At 50.5% G+C, this 28,000-nt stretch overlaps 2 protein-coding genes across 4 annotated transcripts in view; one reads left to right on the top strand and one right to left on the bottom strand.

Moving 5' to 3' along the window:
- Positions 1-1,417, top strand: part of Cdh23 (cadherin related 23) — a 382,247-nt gene extending 380,830 nt beyond the window's left edge. For all 3 annotated transcript variants that reach the window (XM_034524155.2, XM_076917168.1, XM_034524162.2), the window contains one exon: positions 9-1,417. In XM_034524155.2, the coding sequence (XP_034380046.1) occupies positions 9-335 (327 nt within the window). In that variant the 3' untranslated portion in view covers positions 336-1,417. The remainder of the gene's footprint in view (positions 1-8) is intronic.
- Psap (prosaposin) lies at positions 1,124-27,991 on the bottom strand. Its single transcript, XM_034524165.2, has 14 exons — positions 27,829-27,991; positions 12,876-13,009; positions 11,975-12,049; positions 11,612-11,737; positions 10,341-10,538; positions 9,972-10,115; positions 8,853-8,909; positions 5,377-5,508; positions 4,160-4,255; positions 3,686-3,965; positions 3,437-3,591; positions 3,153-3,233; positions 2,880-2,987; positions 1,124-2,097 (listed from the first exon to the last, which is right to left on the bottom strand). The coding sequence occupies exons 1-14, from the start codon at positions 27,866-27,868 to the stop codon at positions 2,062-2,064; spliced, it is 1,662 nt and encodes a 553-aa protein (XP_034380056.1). The 5' UTR covers positions 27,869-27,991; the 3' UTR covers positions 1,124-2,061.
- Positions 27,992-28,000: the final 9 nt, after the last annotated feature.

Here is a 28,000-nt window from a genome sequence, read left to right as displayed (position 1 = left end):
TTTTGCAGCTGATCCACACTGACTTGGAAGAGGAGCCTGGGGACCACAGCCCAGGCCAGGGCAGCCTCCGTTTCCGACACAAGCCACCCATGGAGCTCAAGGGGCAAGATGGAATCCACATGGTTCATGGCAGCACGGGCACACTGCTGGCCACTGATCTCAACAGCTTGCCAGAGGATGACCAGAAGGGGCTGGACCGCTCACTGGAGACTCTGACAGCCTCTGAGGCCACTGCCTTTGAGCGCAATGCCCGCACAGAGTCGGCCAAGTCCACCCCTCTGCATAAGTTGCGAGATGTCATCATGGAGAGCCCCCTGGAAATCACGGAGCTGTGATGGCAAGCCTTGCTGCAGAGCAGCCTGCCCACTACCCTCCAAGACAGGAGCATGGCCGGCCCTTGCCCAGTGCAGCCTTTCTGAGTGACCCTGGGCTGGCCCTAGCAGCCTGCACAGCTGCTCAGATTTACCTCCTGCCAGAAACTGATCCAGCATCTATCTGATCTCTAGCTTCATAAAATTGGTTATTTTTTTAAGAAAACTTTAAAAATGCTAAGTGTCTAAGGACACGGTAAGGAAGATCTCTGGGGAGCCCAGAGACTGAGGACCAGCTTGGCTCTTCCTGATGCCTCCAAGGAGCAGAGGGTCCAGCACAGAACTGACAACCCAGCTGGCCCACCCCTGCCTCAGTTCAAGCCACACTGTACTTCTGCCTGCTGGACATGGGTGGCTCCCTGCCCCTGCACACACACAAGTGGATGAGGCAACCAAGCACCCATCCCATCTCCCCTTGTCGTCTTGAGGTGCCCAGTTGCTGGACATGACTGATGTCCCGTGGGTTTTGAATGTAGAGTGTTTGTGTGTATCCCTTTTCTAAAGTAAGTTACTCCCTCAGGATTTCCTCCAGGTTCTGTTTAACTGATACTCAGTGAGTTTCTGGAATGCTCTGTTTAAAAAGAAAAGCAACTCACATGGAACCAGCAATACCCTGACTTGGTGCCATATGAAGGTCCTGGGGGATGGGAGGAAGCCTCTCAGTCAGGAGGGGGCTGCTAGGAGCTGAAGGGGAAGTGGACCCAGAACCCCACTCTCTTCTGGCTGAAGTATCAAAGAAACACAAGCCCAGATCTGGTTAACAGAACTTTATTAAGTCACAGAAACTTTAGTGTAAAACAAAATCTAGGTCCATTTAACTGCACATGCCCATCCTGCCTACAGTCTCCAGGCAACAGGAGGCACGGGAACTTCAGCTCCTCACCAGGGACAATCGGTGATTCTTACTCTACACAGAGACCCCTCAGTTCATTGCCCACTGCCAGGCAGACGCTTCACCCATGAGTGAACAGGCAGTTCAACAAGAGCTATAGGTAGGAAAGGCGTGCAAGACCCCAAACAGCCAGGCAGCGGCCACTGTTCATGGGCCTCACACACAAAAGACTAGGCCCACGTGACCAGACATGGCACAGGCAAGTTACATTCAGAAGTTTCCCCTCCCCACCCTATCCCACAGAACCCCAACAAAGCAGATGGGAAGACAGGAAAGAGAACCCCAACAAAGCAGACGGGAAGACAGGAAAGCAGAATGAAAAGCTGGCCCAGGGACAGCGACATCCCAAGCAAGCCACCTGCAGGTGCTTCTGAAATCTCTGTGCTATGACAATGGCCATTCCATCAATCTAAAGGCCTGATCATTTTGTGCTTCTAATCATCCAAATTAACTCCTTGGTACCAAAGGAAGTTGGGTGGCTCCCTCACAGTAGAAGATGGCCATAGATCCCCCCACACACCAAGAAAGGGCTCAGAAAATGCTCCTGCCCTCTGGCTCACCACCCCCCTCCAGCAGGTGGGTGAAAAAGGCAGCTGGGGAGCTGATGCCTGGGTGTCCTCATCCTTCGAGCAGAAATGGGACACGGAAGTGGCTGTCAGCACCTCTTACGTGACAGAAATGCTACAGTAAGGGAGAGGAGATGGGGGAAGGACAAAGAGGTCCCTACTTATTAAGTCAAATAGATCTATGTGTTCATTACCCTAGACCCACAAGTAGGTAACTTCTGCAGCTGGAAAACTAGTTCCACACGTGGCGTCTGCAATGATCGATAGCCTGGGGGAGAAAGGGAGACAGGTTAGGTCAGACAAGACAAACATTCACGGTTCACTTGCTTAGTATCAAGCCAAGTGTGACCTGGCTTTGCTGAAGCCACCAATGCTAAGTACCTAGGGCACTATTAAAACTGGGCCCTCAGAGCTTTGAGGTCTCTTAACCAGAGGCAGAGCCCCTTGCTGTCCTGTAAGAGCACTCCTGCAGGACAGCAGGGCTCCAGACCCCCAGACCCTGCTGCTTGACTGAAAAATCTTACAGCAGCAGCAAAGCCAATGAGCAAGCCCTCAAGAGGGGGCAGCCTCAGGCCCACATGCTACCCATGGGTGTAGCAGTGCAGACAGGCCAGCAGTGTCCAGCTGACTCTGAGAAGGACTGAGAAAGCTTTGTGCACCACAGGCCAAGCCCAATGCCCATCAGGGAAAGCAAGTCTGGCCCCCAGGGCTGCTCACACACACCCTGTGGAGCACCCTTGAATCAAGGCTTCAAGGCTTGTCCCCTGGGGCCCGTGAGGACTTGGCAGAGGCAGGGACCATGGGCCCAGGGTTGGTGCAATCCCCGATGGTTGTCTATGAAGCTGATGAGAAAACACTAAGGGACACTGAGATGGCTCAAAGGACAAGCAGCACAAGCCACACAAGCCTAAGCCCTGAGTCCAGGACCCCACACTGTGAGAGAACCAGCTCCGAAGTTGTCCTCAACATGTCACATGTGTGCCCACATATCATTCCCCTGCTCCACAGGCGATGCCCAGCCACTCTGTAGAAGCCATCCAGGACACTCACATTGCATCGAGCAGCAGTCGCCATGTTCTGACACCAGTAACTAGGGCCCCAGACACACTTCTCGGTTCCCAGCAGCAGCTTATAGGCAGAAGGACAAACTCCAATTTTCTGTATGACAAGAGATGGAGATGAGCTGCCCTGCTAAGCCCATTCAGAGCTGAGACTGCAGTGCTTCCAGCATCTGGCAGGTCTGGCTATTCTGCTCCTCACCCACTCCACCTGCTTAGAGCACATCCATGCAGCTCCAAGACCCAGGCATCTGGTGAGGCTTACCGAGCACACAAGGGAAGGATCCATCACTTCCACGAGGAGTTCCATTAGCAAGGGCTCGTACTGAACCACAAAGCTATCGCACTGCCAAGGAAAGGGACATGGGTCACAGTGTTGGCTATGTCCGCAAAGCTAGACATTCGACCAAAGACCCCGACATCTCAGAACCCAGGGTCCAGAGGCTCGTCACTACCCCAGGGCCTTCTCCTTCCATGGCTCCACGTGCTCGCTGACTCTCAACCTCAGGCCTAGAGCAGAGGTCCCCTGTACACTTGGCACGCCCATACCTCCTTCTGGTAAGGGTCTGGCAGGAAGCTGCAGCCCTTCTCAAGTGCGGCCAGGATCTCCTCCTTGGTGCTGTTTTTCTCCAGGTTATGTTCCAAATAGAGGACCAGTTTCTTGCACACCTCACAGAACCCGTTCTTCTGAGGAGGCACATGGGCTAAAGAAAAGAGGACACAGGGCTCAACCCGGGCAAGGTGTTCCTTAACGGAGAGTGGCCCCTTCTTCCTTCCCTCAGTGTGTCTTGCACTTACCACGCAATGCAGACTGTTTGGGCAGCTCGGGCTGTTTTGACAGTGCAGGCTCTTTGGGCAGTGCAGATACCACAGCTGATGCAGGCTGCTCAAGTGTCTCCGCCACATCCAGGCGGGCAGAACAGAGGTGGACCAAACTGCACACAAAGTTCGGGCTCACCTCATGCATAAGGATGTCCATCAGGGAGGGGCCGAATGTTACCACCACCTCCTGGCACTTGGTTGAAGCAGGAGCAGGGAGCAGGGAGCAAGCTTTGTTCAAACCTTTAATTAGGATTTCCTGAAACACGTGAGAGGCTCATCAGGCTGGAGCTGGACAGAAGGAAGAGATGCTACACCAGCAGGAGCTGGTCAAGAGTTGGGTGCTTCAGCCCTCCCTCCTGGGTACTGGGGTGTGTAGTTGCCAGGAGCCGACTCCCAGGGCACCTTCTGACTCTGCAGTACAGGGCACCCCCATGCAAGGGGGTGGCATACCTCGGAGGCATTGTTGACAATCAGTTCAGACAACTTCTGCATCAAAAACTGACAAGCCTGGCAGAAAATCACATTGCGGGCCTGGACCAGATCCAGCTGTGAAGGACAAGAGGAGACTGTTTAAGGCTGGGACCTGACCTTACCACAGAATAGCAAAAAGGACAGGGCCAGGAGCCTCCCACCCAAGGCCACTGCCTACTAAAAGCAAGGTGAGCATGGCTTCCCCACTGCCCTGATGCAATCCCTATCTACATGGTGGGAACCCGCCCCTTTCCTTGACCTTCTACGACCCTATACACCCCAAACCACCCTAGTCCTACACTTCATCAAGTGTTGCAACAGCTGTCCCCTGGGCATTGCATGTCTTTGCCACCCTTTGATCACATGGGAGAGGTAGACGGCGGGCTGTGTAGAACAAATTTGATATCTGCCTTTTTAGAAGTCGTCATGTGGTCATGTGGTACTGGCAGGTCCCTCCGTACCCACAATCTCCCATCTGCCATCCAGAAGGCCCTTAGAAATGCAGTGTGTTCCAAAGACTGGAATCCCTAATCCTAATGATTCTGCCTTCTCTCCATCAACTGGAGTGGGAGGAGGCAGTGATCCCAACAACTCCCTTACTCCATGAAGCCTCGCCCTTTCCTGCTGCTATACATTGAGAACAGGGGAGACAGAACAAGATGGCTGACGGCCAGACACTGTGGGCATTCTTGAATCAGAAGAAGGCACCTATGCTTTCTTTGTGTGGAGGCATCAGGTCCCGAGCAGGCACTTATATCCCAGGAACACAGGACATCCCAGAATACTACCCAACCCAGTCACGTTCAGTGGAGCTCCACTATGGGACAGAACAGTATACCCTGGCCAAGGATGGCTCTAAGGACACAGGACTGCCTATGTACATCCATACAGGCAACAAGCCCCACGAGGCTTCTGCCCCGGTGTCAGCATGTGTTCTGGGAACCTCCAGTTTGTGCTGTGGCTCTGGGGGACAAGACCCAGGAAGCACACATGGAGTAGTCGGCTTGGAGCCGTCCCTCCACCAGCTGGCAGGGTCTGCTGAAGATAAGCGTTTCCCAAAGGCATGGGGCCAGGAGCTAGATTGTGGGCACTCAACTTGAAATACATTCAGAGGGCAGGCAGGGCCCGGAGAGGATGTGACAACATGGTAGGGTAGGTATCTATTCCAGTCAGCAGAGAACGGCAACAGAAGGTACCTCTTGGGGGTCTGTCAGTTCCAGGGCAGGGAGGATATTCTTGATGGCCTCGGTGGCAGGGACCAGAGTCTTCATTGGCACTGTCTTGACCTCGTCACAGAAGCCAACTAGCACACAGATTTCCTTGGGTTGCTGAAGAAAGCACATCCTGTTAGACAGCCTGTGTACGCTGCCCTCAAACCCCTCCTTAGACACAGACCAGAGGGCTGGGGGCCTCCTGTAAAGCCCAGCCCGGTCAGGCTGGCTGAGCTCTCAGATTGAAGGCAAAGAGCTCCACCTAGAGGAAGCACTCCTCAGGCAGCCCCTGCTACTGCCCGATCACCGGAGGATAGTCTTCTAGCACTTTCTGTAACCCCAAGCATGGCCAGGCTACATGTCAGCTCACTGTCAGAGGTAAGCTCTCTGGGTGGGAACTACATGGCCCATGATCTCACAGAAAGCCCAACGTGACTATGTCAGAATTAAAACTACATGGACATACCCCCCTTCAGTGACAGTAGCATTTAAAATGCTACATTAAGGGGAAGAAAGGCCGCTTTTCTGAGAAGTCATATTCTGTGTTCACAACTGTACACAGTACATGTGAGAGCCCAGGAACTGATGAGGCATTTTGTCACAAGGGTTTCATGCAGATCCACCCCTCACCATCTTGACACCAAGCCAGAGAGAAGTGTGAATACTCTGACCACCACACTGAAAGCCAAGAGCAAGCCCATCCACAGAGGCAGTGTGCTGTGTGACTGTGTGCAGCAGCCCTCAGCTGAGCGCTGATGGGAGTGGAGATGCTGACAACGGGAGTGTGGACAGTGAGCAGGGGCAGGTTCCTAAACTCCCTGTCTTTAGCACATCTTAAGATTTGGAGATCGAGGTCAGAGAGACTAAAGGTACAAAACCCTTTTTTGGGGGTGGGGTGGGGTGGAGAGGCCAAGATTCAGGGGGTCTGTCTGTCTGAAGCAGCATAAATGAAAACTCAGACATTTCCAGTTAAGTCTTTCCCTATGAGATTCAAAATGCCTTCCAGCATCTAAAACTCAAATCTAAGAGCCTGGAGCAGACCCAAACGGGCAATGGACCAGCCAGGATGGACTGAACAGTGATCTCCACAGCATGCCATCCCTGGGGCTCTAGGTGCCCCAAGACCCATTCTCTAAAGGGCAGAAGCAACAATCGACAGCCCTGTGCAAGGTTCTCCACCCAGTAGGCCAGGCCGCTGCCTGCATCTAGTTTGTTCATGCAGAAGCACTAGGGTTAGGGAACAGCACTAAATCATGCAACGGCACCCACTGTGAAAGACACAAGGTGGTCTGTTAGGGGCAGGAAGCTAAGGTACTGCCGCCACCACCCTGGTGACAGGTGATGCGCTATGTGGTAGCTACACCTTCTGGCCCCCACAAACTGAACTGCTCAACCTGAAGGAAAGGACGTATGGGGAGATCCTTCATGGTACCTGTCAGGGTTCACCATACCAAACTAAAAACCGAAAGAGAGAGAGAGAGAGAGAGAGAGAGAGAGAGAGAGAGAGAGAGAGAGAGAGAGAGAGAGAAAAGAAGCCAACAACTAGAAGCAGCAGACACTACAGACCACTACCACAAGCAAATTCTGTCACATACCTGATCCTGCTGTTGAACAAAAAAACAGGAAATCGGAGGAGACAATAAGAGAAAGGAAAGGACACAGTAGTTAAGAGAAATTAAAACAACCATCAAGCAGTTAACCTGGCAGAGGGATGTCATCACGTTTAAGGGCAGCAGCCTGGCAGTGAGGGATGGACGGGGCCTAGACCTGGTCCAGCCCTGAAGGGACAGGCATGCACCGTAGCTGCTGGAAGCTGTCCTTGTGAAGGGTCTCTAGAGCTCGTCACCAGCTTTCTGGCCTTTCTAAGGCTACAAGAGCAAACCCCACAGCCTCAGGCCGGTTGCCAGCCTGGAAGGTGAGTGTGTAGGCTCTGGTTGGAATTCCAGCTGCAGTTATCCTCAGTGACAAACAGGGATAGATGAAAGAATGCTGTTGTCCCAAAGGCAGTCTACCTTACCTACAAACGTCATAAAAGAAGTCATATGAATTATGTTCTATCTGCATTTTGGCTTAATATGTAGCCACATACAGGAGTAATGACTAGCTGGGTGTGGTCGTTTAAACCCCAGCATTCGGGAAGTAAGGGCAGGCACGTCCAGTGAGAAAAACTGAGACCAATATTTTTAAAGTCAAAGGCAAACTAAATTGTATTCCGCCCCTTTTATAAAAAAAAAAAAAAGGCTAGTGTTAAGCCCAGCAGTGGTGGTGCACACCTTTAATCCCAGCACTTGGGAGGCAGAGACAGGCGGATTTCTAAGTTCGAGGCCAGCCTGGTCTACAGAGTGAGTTCCAGGACAGCCAAGGCTACACAGGGAAACCCTGTCTCAAAAATCCAAAAAGAAAAAAAAAAAAAAAAGGAAAGTGTTTTTAGGGATGTTTTTAAGATGTTTTTAAGATGGCATATATAAAATGATTTCACCAGTCTATTTCAAACCCCAAATAAATTGATACAGAAAAAAACTTTAAAGCCGGGCAGTGGTGGCGCACGCCTTTAATCCCAGCACTTGGAAGGCAGAGGCAGGCGGATTTCTGAGTTCGAGGCCAGCCTGGTCTACAGAGTGAGTTCCAGGACAGCCAAGGCTATACAGAGAAACCCTGTCTCGAAAAACCAAAAAAAAAAGAAAAGAAAAAAACTTTAAAAACAACTTCCCCCATTATAATGAAATGAGTAGTTATTCTGAAGGAAGCATTTCACCAGGCCACTGCACATCAAAGGGTGTCTTTACCATGGAGGTCTTTACAAGCTGTCTTTAGATGTTTGCGGCATGAGCAATAATCTCAAACAAGCCACCTGGCCAGATGGACCGCTTGGGCATCAGGTTAGCCCAGCAGCTGGACAGTAAGTATACACAAAGCAGGAAAGGGCCCAGGTTCAAGCATGAATAGGACTCACAACAGCCCGTGAGAGTGGAGACCAGGGCGTCTCACCCACTCACTCAGCTCTGCCAGACACATCAGCCAAGTCAGCACTTACCAAGTCTAGCTGTCCCTCCTGCCCCATGTGTCCCACTTCTCACAGGCAAAGAGCCCCACCCCACCCCAATTATCAGATGCCAATTTAGGAGCTAGGGAACCCAGCAGCAACTGCAGCTGATTCCTTCTGACCCAGAACCACAGGCTGCCTTTGAAATCTCCCACGGGCTTAGTGGCGCAATACAGATCCAAGGGTTCAGCCAGACACTAGCAATCTGATAGCCAGCTCACGCATGCACACACTAGCAGACTCAGGCTACCAGGGCAGTCCAGGATCACACCAGCTAAGGAAAACTTTGCGGGTGGGGATAGGCTGGGACCGTGAGTAGACGTTTGCTGGACAAAGAGTTTACTCTGGCCCTCAAAGGGGGGATCCCAAAGCATGGAGTTGTTCAATGCAAATGCTGAGTGGAAGTTCCCACACCTACCATGTGCATCATCATCTGGACAGCAACCTCAGAATACTGGTCAACGTAGTTCTTGCACTGCAGAGAGACAAAGGTTTGATTCACCACAGCCCAACTGGCACTTCAACAGAGCAACTGGTAACTTGCAGACAGACATGGACAGGCCTATAATCCCAACAACCAGAGGCTGAGGCCAGCCTGGGTTATACAGAGACCTGCTCTCACAAGGAAAAAAAAATTCCCAGAATAGATCTAAGTGTCTCCTCAAGATTTTCTAAGATAATAATATAGCAATTTGGTTATTCTACCCCCTATTTAAAAAAAAAAAAAAAACTTTGTAGAGATGTCAGAACAAGAAACCTGGCAGTCCTCAGTGTCTGACAGCCTAAATGCCTCCCAAGGCCACAGAGTGACCATTATTAGCAAGCTAAAGAACACAGCTGCAAGACACCTGTAGGAATCTTCCAAGGCCATTCCCAGGCTCTCGGCACTGAGTGAGTTCTGAGACCCCAGAAGCAAATGTCCTTCAAGCTGCTTGTCAAGGCAACCCACTTCCTGGGAGAAAGAGAGCTGCGAGCCTCAGTCACAGACCACGGCCCTTCCTTATGGTGAAAGGATGCCATCGAGCCAGACAACTGAGTTTTATCCACAAGGGCCCACAGCCAACTCCCACAGGCTGACCTCTGACAGCTGGACACTGTTGTGCATGGTACACATCTAGTGTGTTTGGTTGGTTGTTTTTTTTTTTTTTTTAGTATTATTTATTTAATGTATATGAGTCACTGTGTTCAGACACACCAGAAGAGGACATCAGATCCCATTACAGATGGTTGTGAGCCACCATGTGGTTGCTGGGAATTGAACTCAGGACCTCAAGAAGAGCGGCCAGTGCTCTTAACCACTGAGCCATCTCTCCAGGCCCACACCTAGTGCATACAGTGACAGAGGAAAAAATAGCTTTACTAAAGTAACTTTCGTCCACTGCAGATTCAACTAACCAAAACTAGTTCTAGGTCTCACTAAACACAGCCACGGAAAGGGACACCCTGATGCACCTTCCTCAGGGCCACTAGGAAGGTAACTACCTGCTGCCACCCAAGCTCAGAACACTATCCAAAACCTGGGGTGCTAGAGGCTTACTATGTCAGACACGCCTGGCCCTAGGCGGTCACAATCCTCCTTGACGTGGTCCACCAAGCCCTGGACAAAGCTGGAGTTGGTCCTCACAGCAGTCTGGATGTCGGTCACCAACTTCACACAGTCCTGGCAGACGTCCTCATCAGCCTACAAGAACGACAGCAAGCTCCTGAGAGAACACCACATCTCACAGGCAGCCACAGCACAAGAGAGACAGGCTCAGGCTCCTGGGATTAACCTACTGCCATTCACTAGAGTCAAAGTACTGAAGGGGCAGGCTGTGGGGCACGGCCTAAAGGGAGAGCCTGTGTTCTGTCCAGCACCATGATGCTTCTGCTGTGCTCGTCCCGACTCCACCCGCCTTCAGCTAACCTCAGGTTGGGGCTCACTGCGAGGGTGATCCTGAGGGTACAGCAGGAGAGGGATGTTGGACATGAAGGGGGCAACCACACGGGCCATGTCCACCTCCGGGATCTTGTTGGACTCTAGCTGTTTCTGGTTTTGCTCGGCCAAGTACTCTTGAAGGGATTGGCAGAGGTTGAGCGCAGAGCACACTTCGCCAGGGTTGCTCTGGAAAGGAAAAGAGACAGCTGCGAGCCCTGCCCACAGGCAGAGCAGCCTGCTGCTATTCAGTCAGCTCCTCCCGCACAGCCACTATGCTCAGTGTACCTAGGAAGATTAGGACGTTACATGCCAGGTGTCCAACCTGCAGGCCTCCCAGCCCCCGGTGTCTCACCATCAGCTCTTCTTTAAAAAAGATGAGCCACTGAGGGGAGGGGGGGAGTCAGAGACTGAGTAACGGCCACCTCACCCGCAAGCTGCAAGCTAAGGCACCCCACCGACTGCACACACATCTTCCACGAAGCCCACAGATCCCCAGCTCTTACTATGACTCACACTCGTGACACCTCAATTCTAACCCGCTCAACCTGCTTCCTGGCATTTCAGTGGACTCAACTCCCCATTTCTCAGAGACCCAGAGTCGTTCCCAGTCCTTCAACTCCTGTGTCCCTCTGAGTATGGCCAGTCCATCTACTCTTCAGAACACAGTGTGCATCTGTTGTCACCACCCCTCCTAGCAATGTGTGCTGTCCCTCCTGAGTGTCTTTCCATGGGACACATGGGAAGGCTTTGTGGGTCACATGCACAATTTCCTCACAAACCCTTGGCTCCATCTTTGGCACTCTTAGTCCCACTGGCCAGCTTCTTCAGGACCCCCCCTTCCTGAAGGCCTTTCAAACTCTACAGAACTGGCTCCTGGTTCGCTGCCAGCTCCTGGCTCCTGGCACCCAGTTTGGACACAGTACATACTTGTTGAATGAGTATCCAGGAGCTGACCCCACACTGCATCTCACGATTACTCGTGACTTCTGCATTCACAGAGATGAAGCCATGTGCTTGCTCTAGACATAAGGGCTGACAAGGGCTACCCACTTCTATCTATCAACAGGATGTAGGAGTCAGGAGTCCAAGGCACCCTGCCCAGAAAATCACAGACAGGAACTCACTACGCTACAGCTACTCTGTGCAAGAGGCTCTATGAAGAAGAGCTGCAGGAGAAACCCAAAGCCATGAACACAAGCACACTTCCCATTCTGGGCCCTAGAAGTGGCTGCCTTAAGGGGCCTGCCCCAATCACCTACCATCTCCCCCTTAATCATGTCCAAGATGACAGGCAGGTAAGAGTCAACCACCTCCTTGCATGAAGCTGACAGGCTGGAGTCACGAATCCATTCACAGGTCTTCTCCAGGTAATGGAGGATCTCCTCCTGCAAGAGGACACAAGGCAAAAGTGACTCCATCAGTGACTCTAGGAACCATCAAAAAGGCCTGTCTGTACCCTCAGCATCCATATACACAGAAGCCAGGGTTGACAAAGTTACCCCAAGCCCCAGTGCTGGGGGAGGTGTGGCCAACACTACTCCTCTCTGGACCCGCAGAGCCCAGAGCCCCTAAAGACACAGAGCCTCCACCACAGCCCCACCCTCTCCTCCCCAGCTCCTTACCTGAGTAGCATTATTTTTCAGCAAGTTCCCAGCTTCGGTGACAACAGTTATGCATATATCACAAGGAAGGGATTTCTAAGAGGAAAGAACATGACAGAGAAGGTTCTGTATGTCTGGACACTTCACACAACGACACTGCCCCTGTAATGCCCCCCCCCCCCCCCCCCGGTACTGTCCTAACCACTACCAAGCTACTAACCCAGAAGCTTCTGAAGCCCCCAATCAATGCACAGGAAACTTGCTAAGAGAAAGCCATACTCAAACCAGAAGTGAAAGCAACTGAGAACCCACATTATAAAGTTTTGGTCGCAGAATAATGAGTGATTGATTAGGCCATGTTTAATCAACTTTCCTTCTCTTGCTAAAATCTCCACTAAGTCAAACTCAGCCCATCCCACCTGTGGGTCCTAGAATGCCCTGTCATTCTCTGCTTGGTCTCTGAGGTACACAGAAGAATGCGTGGGGAGTCCACCTGTCTCCCTTCACTTCTCAGAGCCCCACAGCATGTCCCATTCATCACCATCAATGTGAAGGCAGCCATCTTCCCCAGTACAGTTACAGCTGGGACTAAAATGGCATAACTAGCAGTCTCAGGCTCAGTCAGTGGTCAGCCTGGGAGGGACAAGGGAAGGTAAGCAGATGGAGTCTGGACTTTCTGAGTGATGAATGCTGGGTATGCCTGTGCCTGCACAACCCAGAAGCCCCTCACCTGGGGCAGGAGATAGACCCTGAGGTCCCACAGGGGAGTGTGGGGCCACCAAGAGACAAGGTGCCTATGGCATGGCAAAGGTAAGCAGAGCACAATCAAGGGAAGTTCCTGTCTCCAAGGAGAGCAGGACAAAGTGCTCTCTCTTCACAGACACTGGGAGGCTGCAAAGGGCAGCATGGAGGCAGCACTCACCACTGTGGGCTTGCTCCAGACCATCTGCTGGCAGTGCTTCACGGCCCCGCAGTCCACCGCCGTCTTCACATCTCTGCACAGCACTGCTGAGCCCCCAGAACAGGTCTTCGGGTCTTGGACGGGGCTGGTCAGAGCTAAAGGAGAGCCGTGTGTGTGAAGAGGGGGTCCTTTCCAACACGCCCAGTGCATACATACACAGACGTACGTCAGCTCTGCCTGCCGGCTGAGCCATCGCTGGGCCCTCACTAACCCAAGAACTTCAGATTGCATCACAGAATGGCTGGCCGGGTACAGTCTGTCCTAAATCATGGGACTGACAGGAGGCATGTGTCCTGCCTAGCTCCTAGAAACACTGTCAGGTTTTGAGTCCTCAAAAATCTGACTGTAGGAATCTTAGCACTCAGGAGGCTGACGCAGGGGATGGTGAGTTTGAGGCCAGCCTGGGCTACACAGAGAATTTATCAGACTCTGAAGATGGGATAGCATGAGGACCAAACTCTGGCAGGTATCAGGATGCTGAACCAACCTCTGATGCAAACAAGAGGCCCTTGGCTTCAATCAAACAGGCAAGCCCCATGGCCCTCAGTCACATTGCTTCACCTTGGACACCCAGGGAGTCCACGCCTGCATCCTGCAAACCTGTACCCAACACAGGGATCCGTGAGCAGGCTCTTCCTGAAGACTAAGGGAATGAATGGCATGCTGCATTGCTGCAGCTCCTTTGAGGTTCTCTGAAGAGTCTGAGCCAGCTCACATGCCTGACAGCCCGTACCTGTTCAGACACCGGCACACAATCCTGCATCTTGTGCCTGCACTCCAGCCTTCTCGGACAACACACACACACCCACACACACACACACACACACACACACACACACACACACACACACACACACACAGGCATCTTGTTCTCAAGCTCAACTTCCCAGAGGCCAAGCCAGGCTGAAAAGAGTAGTGGGGGCGGGGGGGGATGTCATTTGGCAAAAGTTCCTAAGAGCTAATGAGCTACAGAGCCATGTTCCAAAAACAAAAACCACATCGCCTGGTGCTATCCCCAGTGAGGAAAAAAAAATGGCGCCCAGTGACAGGCACATGAGGAACCAAAGGCCAGCGGGCTCTCCAACCCCAGCACTTCCATCTTCACTAGGGACTTGCTACAATGACCAAAGCCACCAGATTTCCGGGAACCTAGCCTGCTATCCCAAGCTCAAGCCACAGCAGACCCTGTGGTTGTTTTGCCTTCCAGGAACTTGACATGGAAATCACACTCAGTCAGCCTGCTTTGGTCTGGTGACTGAGGTCTGAAAGTAACCCTGACACAGATCCAGGTAACAAACTTATTATTCAATCCCCAGCACACTATCCAGTGAGTTGTCCCTGAGACAGAGGTCCACCACCCTATGGGCAACATGCCAGCAGTAGCTAAGGATCTGCGGGCACAGGACAGAGGCTCACAACTGCACTTTAACCACAGGCCTAAGGCTGCAGCGGTGAGAAGGGAAGACGGGCGGCAGAGTACCCCACTGGAAAGCGAGACAGGAACACTAAGCTGTGGCGGCATGCCTATAAGTCATACATTAGGGAAGTGGAGGAAGGAGAATGGTCTGAGTTGTGAGCCTCTTATCTCAAAGGGAAAATAATGTGGGGGAGGGGTTAGCTCAGTGGGTGAAGGTGCTCAAAGCTTGACAATCCAAGGTGAACCCCCAGGATCCACATGATAGGAGAGCAGGGAAATATCTCAGAGTCACGTATGGAGGTTTTCAAAACATCAAGGGAGCTGTCCTGCCTATGGCAGGGGGGTGGAACTGTTCTGGATGTTTCTAGGCCCCAGAGCACTGTGCAACTAGCTAAGGTTTAACTATGAGGGCCACCCTTAACCCAGCAAGGGACACACCAAAGAAAGAGTTGGGTTGTCTTGCTAGGCACTGACATCCAAGCCCTGGGTATTTATCAACGACTAGATAATAATTACCTAGTGCTGGTGAGATGGCTCAGTGGTTAAGAGCACTGACTGCTCTTCCAGAGGTCATGAGTTCAAATCCCAGCAACCACATGGTGGCTCACAACCATCCATAATGAGATCTGATGCCCTCATATGGGTGTCTGAAGACAGCTACAGTGTACTTACACAAAATAAATAAATAAATTCTTAAAAAAAAAAAAAAATTACCTAGTGCTGGAGAGATGGCTCAGTGGCTGATACCACACACTGTTCTTGCAGCAGACCTGAATTAATACCTATAACTCACTTCAGGAAGATCTAACTCTTCTGACACTCATGGGCACCCAGGCATAAATCCTCGTAATCAAAAATAAAAATTTTTCCAAAAAAAAAAAAAAAAAAAAAAAAAAAAAAGGACCCCCCAGCCACTTTTTGACCAGTTCTGTGTTCACAGGCCACATTCTGGCCTCCAAACCTGCAACATTCTGGCCTCCAAACCTGCAGCATTCAGTCCTTAAAACCAACTTCCTTCTCAGGCGGTTGGCCAGCGACCTCTAAGATGCTCTTAGACTGTTTGCCGGAGCTCCTAGCAGGGCTGATTCAAGCTGCTGTTATCCATGTCCTTGTCGATATGAACAGCACTCAGCACACACAAGTTAAACTCTACACTTCAAGGGCCTGGCCCAAGAATCAAAGCCCAGGCTGCAATGGGTCTCCACTGGGGGTGGGGACCAGTGTCTTCCCTTCCCCGTTCAGTCTTCTGAAGACAAGGCCTCCACATACAGCGCAGGGTCGCCTCAAACTCAAGTCCTCAGCCCTTAGTGCTGAGATGAAGAGGCATGCCACCATACCTGGCTTTGGCTTTACTCCTAGCACTTATGAGACTTAACAAAGGCCTCTGCGAGTTCAAGGCCAGCTTGACACACACACAGACACACACAGACACATAGACACACACAAAGGTTCCAGGCCAACCAAGACTACCAAGTGAAACCCTGACTAAATAAATAACAATGGTGACATTTGCCTGTAATTCCTGCACTGAAGTCTAAGGAAGAAGGACTACTGGGGCTAGCCTGGGCAGTAAGTACAAAGCCAGCCTAGTACTCATAGAAAATCCTGTCTGAAGAGCACAAAACCAAGGCTGGGCATGGTGATAGACCTTAATCCCAGCACTGGGAGGCAGTGGCAGGGCCTTAGTGAGATGAGACAGACGCTATCTACAAAGGTCGATACAGCTCGGCGGCAAGCAGAGTACTTGCCTAGCACATGTGGGAACCAGGCTCAATCCTCAGTCCTGGCAAACAATGTAATAACAAACTAACCTAAAGTAAAACTAGGTATCAACAGAATTATGTGGTATTAAGAATAGCTGTCAGGAGCCAGGTTCCATGGCAGCCCCAGAAGCTAGACTCAAAACACTCCCAGAGAGCTAGTAAGATGGCTCAGCAGGTAAAGGTGCTTACTGCCATGGGGTTGGGGTAGGGGGCTGGGCGGGGGGGTGGGGGGGGGAAAGACCTGACTCACAACTTACACACTGTGGAATATGTCTACACATACAAGTGTTATTAAAAAACAACATTCATAGGAGTCAGGTGTAGTAGTTTATACCTGAAAGCCCAGTAATTGGGAGACTGAGACAGGGGGATTATGGAAACTAGCTGGTACTAAACAAGATTCTGTCTCCAAAACAAAATGAATCAGCCAGATGATAAGATGGCTAAGTGTGCTTGCTGGCAAGCCTGGCAGCCTGGGTTAAATGCCTGGAACCCATATGGTAGGAAAACCCCACAAGTTGCCTCTGACCTCTGCATTCATAGCATGGCACAAGTTCATCTACTGCCCACCCGCCCTCAACCCCTCCCCCACACATACACAAATAAAACAGAAGGCTGGGAGGCAAGAACTGCTCAGAACCTTCTGTGGTCCAGGCGCTCTTGAGACATCTTGAAAGATTTAAAGCTTCATCACCAACACTGGGCAACGTCTAATTAGACGTGACACAGAAGAGACATGACCTGCCTGCCTCTCAGTCTAGCTCTGTCACTCGCTATCCAAACAGCCTTAAGTGAGCGACTGCTCTTCCAAGCTTGTGTGTGCAGCCTTAAAGCCAAGCTTCTGATGTCAGGGGACTGAAGAATCAAGATGATCTAATCACACACAAACACTTCAACTGCCTGAGCTCACCGCAACCACCACCCTTCATCTCCCAGGGACTGTAACTGGCACCCTTTGCCAAGCCAGCCTGGCTGGAGCAGCCTGGCCCTTACTTAGGTGGAACTCACTTCTAGTCACATGCCCCGGAGACCTTGGTCTCTTAAATCTGCACATAAGGTATTTATTACTAGTACCTGCTTCAAGGGATCTGGAAGCATTACCTGACACCTGTAAAACATGTGCAGTCACACAGTGAGTGAGTGCCACTGTCATCTGCAGCTGACAGCAGCAGCAAGTCCTCCTGGTGACCCATTCTCCAGATTAGAACTGGATACTTAATCATGAGAGCACAGAGATCTGTAAGCCAACAAGTGTAGCCTAACAACCTCAGAGGCTGATAGCGGCTGACTCAAGCCCCAAGAGTCAAGCAAAGGAAAGTGAGCCCAGGACACCTGTCAGGAGCTAAACAACTTCCACAGAAGTCAGAACAACCCCCCCCCCCCCCAGCAAGAAACAAACAGTGTCATTGTGACGCTAACACTGGGCAGTGGCTACCTGCTGATCACACTCAAGGAACTCCCTACACCAGACACATTGTTTGGAACATACCTGGAACTTCACACGCACATGTGTGTGCATGTCACGAGTGTGCACGCATGTATGTGTGAAGTTCAATCATGAATGTCACTGCTCAGGAGCCATTCACCTTGAGACAAGGCCTCTCTCTCACTAGGACCTGGGGCTCACGTGTTACCATGTTACCTTGACTGACCAGAAAGCTCCAGGATCCCCTTGTCTCAGCCTCCCCGTGCTAAGACTTGACACCACAGTTGGTGGCTTGCAGGTTCTAGGGATCAAACTTAGGTCCTCATGCTTGCTAAGCCTCCCCTCCAGCCCAGCATTGTACAAACATTTCCGCAAACTACAGAAGCTTCTCCTTTTCTGGAAGGGCAAGGACTGCAGCCTGAGACCATCCAGGACGGAAACCCCTGCTCGACTGTACACTAACCCCGACAACAGCTTGCTCACACTAATCACCTGCAATAACAGGAACCATCTCTAGACCATCTGTGGAGATGAAACTCGAAAGCATGAGGGCCTCTGGTGCCTGGGAAGCTCTGAGATCTACTTGGCCAAGTATAAACCGTGAGCCTGGACGGGAACCCAAATGGAGAGAGGCTCATGTTCCAGAATTTACATTTCAACATAAAAACTGTTTTTCCTTGGGTTACTTTTAAAATCAGAAAAAGCCTTACAACTGTTTACAACAGCTACTATTCTGTAAGAAGACAAGCTATTCCCAGCATATTGATGGCAGGATAGAAGACTATTCTTTGCAGTCTCCTATGCGACAGGGTCTGTTCATCTGTTCATGAGAGGCCATTCATTACATCTTACATGAAACTTAGATGCATGGCTGGAACCTCATCAGCCTTCTTGAACCATGAAGGAAAAAAGAATGCAAAGCGTGAAACAGACTCTCTAGACCACCAGGCTCCCAAGAGACTGTTAGACTGTATGGGACTTCAGGAGTTCTAATTTTAGCTCCCTGGTTTCTGCCGTCGAAGCTACATCCTACTAATGTGCATGCATAATCAATCAGTTTGTTCACCAGAACATCTCCACACAAGTCTTTATCATATATGAGGCCTGCCCCCACTGAGGGCACCACCCTGTCTAGAACAGGCACCTGCTCGCTACTCGACAGATAGCCTCTGTATTTGGGCAATCCTCGTCCCCTCTTCCTTTAACAATTTTATGTAACCTGTGCTAATACCAACTGAATTTAGTTACCAAAGGAGTAAGAAAAAATGTTCAGCCTCCCTGAGCAACTGCATTCCACAGCTTACTGTGTCTGCTGCCTGGGGAATGCATCGCCATGGCAACAGCAGAGTTGCTTAGAAACAGGAGAGGCAGAGTGGACTTCAGTCCCATTTGCAGAAACTTCTCCAGGGAAATGAATACACAGCAGTGCCAGTCTCTCTACTCAGCTGGGCTTCCAGATGCCTTCACTGGCACTGCAACTTGTCTCCTCAGAGTCCTGCTTACAGAACCTGAGCTGTGTGCAGCCCATTCTGATTTTGAGAGCCCAACTCAAAAGAAAGAGACCTTGACAAGCTCTTCTTTCGAATGGCCACACATCCGGTGATGAAATGAACTTCTATATATTTAGATAAGATTGCAATATGCTCTGGCCATGAGCATACCCTGTCCTGAGAAAAGCTCCAACCAGGCGAGAAGGTGACAGGTCAGAGTCAAAGGCTCGGCAGCATGGTTCTACAGCCTTGGCATGGTTCTACAGCCTTGGCATGGTTCTACAGCCTTGGCATGGTTCTGGAACCTCAGGAGAGCTGCTCATCCATCACAGTGCTCCACCGCAGGGCCAGCAAGTTGCAGGTTGGGAAACAGACTCAGTCAGTCAGCCCCCATCAGAATGGACCCCTGCACACCAGACCATGCAGCCCTGGCACTTCTGAAGATAACCCACCAGACACACCAAGAGGCTGCTCACAGTGTGGCTGCTCACAGTGTGGCTGCTCACAGTGAAGGCCTCAGACCCAAGTGCCACCTACAATGTCATTCTGGGCTTCCTTTGTTTGAAAACTGAAACCTAACATTTCAGCCCTCCTCTCTTGACCTAAGTTAAGGCTGGCTGCTAGAATGGCCCAGCATTCAAGATGGTTACTTGGCTCTCCCACTGCTGTCACAAGAACTAAGCCACACTGCCTTGAGTAGAAAGCACTTGAGCCACCTCGGGAAGGGCTGGATACTCTGGCTGCAGGCCCTGACCAGAAGCTGTTCAAGACACAGTCCTAAAGACAGGTCCCAGAGACCTCAGAGAGGTGCAGGAGGAGGACCCCAAGCTCCTCAAGACACCGACTGCTTTCCAGGAGCATCTGACATGTGGCCCAACCACTGACCACAGAAGCAGCTGTGTTAACATAACACCAGCCAGGTGTCAAGTGGTTTGGGGAGGAGAACAAGGGCTCAGTGGTAATGCGCTTGCCTAGTGTGCACAGATGCTGGGTTCTGTCCCCACAAACAGGCACAGCCACATGTGCACACCCTGATGCACACACGAGGGGCCGGGGGAGCAATGCTGACAGCAACAATCCATGAAACAAGAGCTCTCTGGAGCCTGCGTAAGGGTCCTGAGGGGGAACCTCTCCTCCTCCCTGGGATTTTAATTAAGTTCCTTCTGTTACTAGCACAGACAATGGCAGAGTTCATGGTAACATTCTCATGCATCACGGCAGTCTGCTTGGAGCCCCCTTGTGCCGCCCACTCAAACCAAACTGAGAACCAGAGAAGGAACTGCTGATTTCTAGAACTGTGGGGAAAATTAGTTCCCCAAATTATAGCTGGTTCCCTTTTCAGATCTGCCTCGCTTCCTGGGTCCTACAACCTACAGAAAAATGATCTTCCACAGGCACTGGAGAGGGCGTCCATCCTGCATGATCACAAATGACTGAAAACTAGCATTTCACCTCAGCCCAGAGAGTCATTCTGGATTTGCCAACTCCCAGAAACTACGCGTTAATGTTACCATCAGAACATAACATCTAATCCTGATAGAGATTTGGTGAGCCCAGAATGAGAATGCTGGCCTATAATCCCAGCTATTTGAGACAGAGGGAGAGGCAAGACAGCAAATTCAAGGCCTGCCAAGGCTACAAGACAATGGTTCAAAGCCCGCTGATGACACTTATTGAAACCCTGTCTCAAAATAAGAGAACTGGGAATGTAACCTAGCGGTAGGATGACTGATTGCTCAGCAGGACTAGCAGGAAGGATAAGACAGAGAAGCAAACAGACCAGATATGGCAGCAAACAGCTGTAACTCTAACATTAGAAAAAGACGACTGGCACTGGTTCAAGGCCAGTAGTAACCACATAAGACCCTGTCTCGGTCTACTCTGCGAGCCTCGGTTCAATCCCAAACTCTGAGGATAAAGAGATCTGACACTATTTTATTTATATGTGTGAGTAGAGGTGCCAGTGGAGGCCAAGAAAGGGTACCCAGTTCCCAGGAACTAGGGCTCCAGCCAGTTGTGAGCTGCCATGTGGACACTGGCGATCAAACTCTGGTCCTCTCCAAAAGCATCCAGTGCTCCTAAGCACTGGGCCAAGTCTCTAGCCCCAATCACATCTCTCTATCTGTGCATGCATAGGCTCTCACCACAGCAGGCACTGGAGGTCAAAGGACAACCTGAAGGAGGAGTCATTTCCTTTCACCACATGAGTCAAGCACAGAGCCTACAGTGTAAGCTGTAGACACAGTGAGTAGCTTCCCAGTAATGCTCAGAGGAAGAAGCTGAAAGGCTCCAGGGCAAGGTGAGGCCAGTTCAGGGAGAGCAGAGCTCCAGCTCTGTGCCAGCAGACTTAAAGAACAGAAGGAAGATGCTGCAGGGTGGACTCAAGCTCACACATACTCTATAAAAATGTGTGTGCATGCATGCGTGCAAGTGGAGGTCAGCCAACTTACAAGCCCGTTCTCCCCACGCCCCCCAACTATGTGAGTCCTGGGGAATCAGACTCAAATCTTGGAGGCAAGAAATTTCACATGCTCAGCCATCTTACCAGCACATCAGCACCAGGACCACCACCACCACACACACACACACACACACACACACACACACACACACACTATAACCACTTTTAAATAGCTAGGGAACATGACAACTAGACAAGAATACTAAACCAAGAAATGAGACTACTAGGTAATCTGGTAAAAACCTGCAAAGTCTGGAATCTGGTCGATAAGTTAGTGTCTTCCCTAAGGCCCACCCTGTCTGCCTACCCTGTAATGACAAAGCAAACTACAAGCCAGGAAGAGACTCTTCCTCCGAGGAGAAGCAAATAGTCTTCTTTATCCCTGTTGCTTAAGCCAAAAATGAAAGCAGTGCACACAGATTTAGCTAGGTGAGGGGTTACAGGAACCAGAGGTACTGTCTTTGTAACAGCATTGGAGAGCAGGAGTGAGTGATTCCAGTTGAGGCAGAAGAATTGCCAATAGTTCCAGACCAATCTGGGCACCACAGTGAGTTACAAGCCAACCAGAATGGATACTGTCTTATGAATGAAATAAAAAAGAAGACAGCAAGCAGGGCTGAGGGGCCACTGTTGTCTGTGATCAATTAGCACCCAGGCCAGGCAGAGTCACAGACAGGAGACCGGCTCTTGGAACCTATTTCTCAACCTGGCCACTGAATAACACAGGGTTTGTGTAATCCTCCTACCACTTTTCTAAGTGTCTAAAAAGACCAAGAAGCAAGAGTAGTCCTCGTGCTACCATTTCTGGAGGGTCTGCAGGTATAACTAAGTGTGAGAGATTCTGAAAAGGAAAGGGGGAGGGGGGAAGGCAAGCAGAGTGCTTACTGAGGCGGGGAGATAGGAGTGGAGAGACAATCGGTCCAGGCTGGTTAGTCCTTGAGCCTGTTTTCTGTATGTGTCTATGTGTACGGGGAAGCCATGCTTGGGACTTGAACAGATGTATTCCAGGATCCAGTCAGTGACAACAGGTTTAGATCCAAGTGTTTAGATACCTTAAAGCCGTTGAGGGTCCACTGATGTGAGGGTATTAAGGCTGGCCTGGTAGTTGAACCTGGTAGTGACTGGCTAACAACTTATCTTCCTAACTCAGTAATTATGACCGGCAAACACATTTTCAACAAGTCATTTAAATCTGTTGCTAATGTACAGCATCCCTTAAAATGAAAGAGGCCAGAGAAAAATCACCAAGCCAAGGGCAGAGGCTCACCATGCTTCTTCTGCTGGTGGGACAAGAACAGAGACAATCTGATAATATCATCATGACACAGTACTTCGCCAAGCTAATTAATGAAAACCTCAGGGCAGCGAAGTGAGAGTGTAACAAGAACACTCGTGGCGTATGAAGAAATCAGGAGGTGAAGTACCTGGCCTAAGGCCACACAGTGTTGGCAGTGAGATACAGCTCTGCTCCACTGTCTCATACCCAACCTGGACTACCAAACTCAAAGTCGGGTGTGGCTCTGCACACCTGCAAATCTCCACTTGGGAAGCAGAGGCAGAAAGACTGCAAATTCATAACAAATTTCAGGCCAGTCAAGACTAGATAGCAAAATCCTGCCTTAAAACCTAGACTCCAATGGACTTTACTCTGAACCTTCATTGGGTCTGGAAAAAAAATGAATAAAGTAACTAGTGTTTTTACAATGCCAAAGTCTCCACCCAACCACTACACCTACCACTGGTTTGGTTTTAACATACTTTCACTGTGTAAACCGGGATGGACTCAAGAATCTGCCCCTCTGCTCCAAGGGCTGGGATTAAAGAGCTCTCTATGCAGAGTGACTGCCTAGACTTCTACATAGACCAAGCCGCCCTCAAACTCAGAGACTCATCTACCTATGCCTCCCAAGTGCTTTGATTGAAAGCCTGCAAGACTGCACCCAGCTGCACCAACATTTTAAAGTAGGAAGCTCCTGGGAATCCAGCTCCATAGTAAAGTGCATTCACAAAGTCCTGGCTTCAATCAGCAGTACCGCCTTCAAATACATTACTAAATAAAACAGTGTAATTTGAACTAGGCACAAGGGTACAGTACACACCCATAGTCTCAGTACTGGAGAAGTACAGCCAGCAAGCAATCAAGGCTAAAAAGGAGACTCTGAGTTCAAGGCTGACCCTGAGCCCCACATGGTAGCACTCCCCTTCAGTCCCACAAGTCAGGAGGCAGAGGCAGGGGGATCTCTGTGAGTTCATGACCAGCCTGATCTACATAGTGAATTCCAGGACAACAGTGGAACCACATTTCAAAAATAAATAAATAAATAAATAAATATTAAGATTCAGCTAGGGCTGGGCAGTGGTGGCGCACGCCTTTAATCCCAGCACTTGGGAGGCAGAGGCAGGCGGATTTCTGAGTTCAAGGCCAGCCTGGTCTACAGTTCCAGGACAGCCAAAGGCTATACAGAGGAAACCCTGTCTTGAAAAACCAAAAAAAAAAAAAAAAAGATTCAGCTAGGGGTGTGGCTCAGTGGGAGAGCCAGTGCTTACTATGCACAAAGTCCTAAATTCAATTCCTGGTACCAAAAGCAAAAGCAAGCAGGTCACCATGTAATTGGTACTCATCTGTTCCTTTTACAGAAAATCCAGAGGTCTGTTGTTGTGCCTTACTTATTAACATGTAGAAGAAGCCCTGAGTTCAATCCCCAATAACAGGGATAGTGGGAAATCTTTACCTGACTGCCCGGTGGCCAGCTAGGAAACAGGGCTTAGAGCCTAGAAGCCAGCACTCCAGAACTCATGCCAACTGCCTGCTTCAAAAAACAGCCAGCCATTATTCAAGCACAGGCTCTGGCCTTAGGGACTTCCCAGGAATTGTCATTAGGCACTGTTCCCAATCGTATAGAGCACCAACCTGTCCTTCCTCTTCCTGTCCATTTCAGATCCTGCCAAGAACCTGGATGATCCAGTTTCACAGGAAAAAATGGGAGTCGAAGGGTTAAGAGCGTAGGGTGCTTGCCAGGCACATGTAAGGCCCTTGAGTTCACAGCATCATAGACAAACAAACACAAGCTAGGTTCTTCTCTGCCCTAGACAATTCCATCCAACTCAAATCCAACACACTTCAGAACGACCTGTCAAATATACTTCAGGAACTTGACAAGATGGGCTGGGCAGGTAGCTGTTTGGCTATACAAGCCCCAAGGCCTGAATTCAGCTTCCCAGCACCCACATAAACAGGGAGTGGCCACACCCTCGCCTAGCACTGTAGGGGTGGACATAGAAGCATGGCTGGGACTTACTGACCTCTATTCCCCGGGCTCAGTGAGAGATCTGGTCTCAAGGGAATACAGAAAAGCATAATGGAGTGTGCATGATGGCTTCCTCCAGCCTATGAGAGGCCTGCATACCCCACGCTGCACAGACACCCAAACCACCACACAACTGAGATGCTAGGTAGGGTGGGTCACACCTGCAATCCCAGCACTCCCGTATGTGAAATGGGGATTGTGTTCAAGGTTAACCTGTGCTGCACAGTAAATTAGAGCCCAGCCTGCCTAGGGTACAAGCAGGAACCTGTCTTTAAGAAAAAAAAAAAAAAAGCACTACCTTTTGCTAAACAGGATTTACTTGGCAGGTCAAACTGGGGGTTCTTGTTGCTATTCATAACTTAAGCAAGCTAGGCTACAAAGTCACGTGCTAAAACATCTCAGAGAACACACTGCCTCAGAGTTCGGAGTACACAGACACTCGTCAGAGGTTAGCCATGGCCCCAAGGACACCAGCACTGCCTTCTCTGCTTTGGTGAGAGCATTTGTCCCATGGCAGCACCTTGCCACCTCTCTATGCTCAGCTGGCCAACTCTGACCTACTTATTCTCACTGGAGCAACCCGCAACTGCATGTCCTGGCACTGCACGAAGATCTGACACTGGGTGAGCAAAGCTGTTTCCTGCAAGCAGGCAAGACACAGCATGGAGTTGGGGGCTGCCACGGCAGCAAATGATGCCCTGTGATGGTTCGGGTTAGCCTGCTACCACCTCTGGAGAGTGTGTGCATCGAAATTAACATTCAGCACAGGCTTTTGGAACATATATATATATATATATATATATATATATATATTATACATATATTTTTTAATTTATTTTAATGTTTGTCTCTGTGTGTGTGTGCACTGGGTGGGGGTGAGGGGACATGAACATCTGCACTTGTGTTCTGGAGATCAAAAGAAAACCCGCCTGAGTCAGCTCTCTCCCTCTACCCTCTACCATGGGGCCTGAAAATGGGCACCTGTCCTCACTCCTTATGAAGAGGTTAAACTGACTTCTAATTCTTTTGACATGCCTTTGTTTCCTATCTAGGTGGGAAAGGCAGTCAGACAGGAGGGCTGAAGAGTAATCAAAAACAAATGTCTGTACCTCCAGGATTTTGTGAAGACTGGATGGGACCTGGAACATTCTAAGCACCCAGAACATCATGAAAAGGCAAGCTATGAAACCTCTCCTCTCAAGTTTGGGTGGCACCTCGAACAACAGCAGTGCCACTCGGAGCCCATAAGCCTTAAGATCCCCTGGGAGCACAGTGAGCTCCAGTTATCACAGACTTCACCAACAACTCAACGTGGAGTCAAGACAAGCTACCATTCTTTCTGTTATCAGAGTGACCTTGGCGTGATGCTACAAGCCTGGAGTTAGACCAAGGCCATCATAGGACCCTCCCACCTACCTAAGCGCTCAAGGAAGAAGGGACCCAGTTAACCAGACTGTGGTCAAATGAACTATATATGCATTAGAAATAATGTTTCCATGGAAACAGGTAAGGGCTATAGTGTGACGTGATAGAGGATAGTCGTCTACCATGTGTTATGGTCCAAGTTCAACGAACCCCACACTACAGAAAGAGAAAAGAGAAGTCTGGTTTTGGTGGTGTGGGTGAGTCAGAACCCATGAGTTATGTATGTATGACACAGTGGCAGCAGGACCCAGGGCATTTCTTTTCATTTTTTCTTGCAACAAAATCTCAATACATAGTCCAGACTAGCCTTGAGATTTTTCTGTGTAGCCCAGGCTACCTCAAATTCAAGATCCTCCTACCTCAGCTTTCCAAGAGCTGAGATCACAGGTGTTCAATACCCTAACCTGACCAAAACTTTTCTTTTAAGCACTTGTAATTCCCACTTAGGAGACAGAAGATCACAAGTTCAAAGTCAGTCCCAATGGCACAGCAAGTTCAAGGTTAGCATGGGCTACAAAAGAGTTTAAGGCCACTTTGGGGTACTTAGCCAGACTTAGAGAGAGGCCCCCTTCTACACTACAAATAAGCAGACCCTGAAGTTGAGAGTTAGAGATTCCTACTTCCTTTGGTGGGCTTTGACCTGAAAATATAGAGTTGAGAGGTGCCCCTCTATAGGGATTAAAATCTCGATTCACGCCGGGCGGTGGTGGCCCACGCCTTTAATCCCAGCACTTGGGAGGCAGAGGCAGGCGGATTTCTGAGTTCGAGGCCAGCCTGGTCTACAGAGTGAGTTCCAGGACAGCCCAGGCTATACAGAGAAACCCTGTCTCGAAAACCAAAAAAAAAAAAAAAACTCGATTCACAGTGTCTGTGCTCCATCATAACTGAAATGAGACTAAGGCAAGACCAGCCACAGCACACCAGGTAGTCTCCCCTAGAACCAAGTGATGCAGCGGGTCCCCTGGCGCTGCCTTGGCAACCTGCAGTGCTTTTAAAAATCATCGGAATCATTAGAAACATTTGCTACAAAATAAAGGCTGGCCACTGGCTTTGCCAGATCAAACAGTAAAAAATTAAGAGTCCCAACGCAATGAGGATCACAAAACTCCCTCCAAGACCTACAACGCTCCCGAGTTCAGACAGAAGCCAAGTTCACCCCCGGCCCTGGCAGACACACAGGCGTTTCCTGCAACTCCTACACCGGTGCAGTCAGGGGCGGAGGTCACGGACAACCTGACCTGCAGGATGGGGCTTCAGGCCATGTCTATCATCTACGCCAGGACAGGGACAACACAGCAGCGGGAGAGGTCACCGAGTCCCACCTCCCCCAACCCCCATCCCAGGGAGAAGCGCAGTTACCCGCGAGGCACAAGGCCTGCACACACGGGACCCGCCGTCTCCCCCTCACGGGGGAGTCGTCCCCACTCGGGTTTTCAGAGAATCGGGAACAGGTTCCCTCAGGCACCAGCTCCGATCTGCGCCTGCGCACAGCGCGGCCTGGCCAAGCGCTCCCGGGAAAGCAAGCTGAGGGCGAGGCCCGTGCGGCAGAACTGCCGGGTTCCCGGGACCCAGGGGACGCTAGAGCGTCCTTCTCTACCAGACCAGAGGACCCTTCGGAGCTCACCGGTGACCAGAAGGCTGGCGAGGAGGGCAAGAGCGTACATGGCGCCGCTTCACTCGGCAGGCTGCAATGCAGATCGTCAGCTGACCGGGCGGATATAAATCTACCCCCAACCCCGCCGCAGACGCTACCGCGCAGGCGCGGGCCCCGCCCCAAATGGGCGCAGCCTGACTCA

Source organism: Arvicanthis niloticus, chromosome 20, assembly GCF_011762505.2.
Source record: "Arvicanthis niloticus isolate mArvNil1 chromosome 20, mArvNil1.pat.X, whole genome shotgun sequence".
NCBI classification, from domain to species: domain Eukaryota; kingdom Metazoa; phylum Chordata; class Mammalia; order Rodentia; family Muridae; genus Arvicanthis; species Arvicanthis niloticus.
Note: the sequence above shows the minus strand (reverse complement) of the source record. Positions and strands in the feature narration are given on the sequence as shown.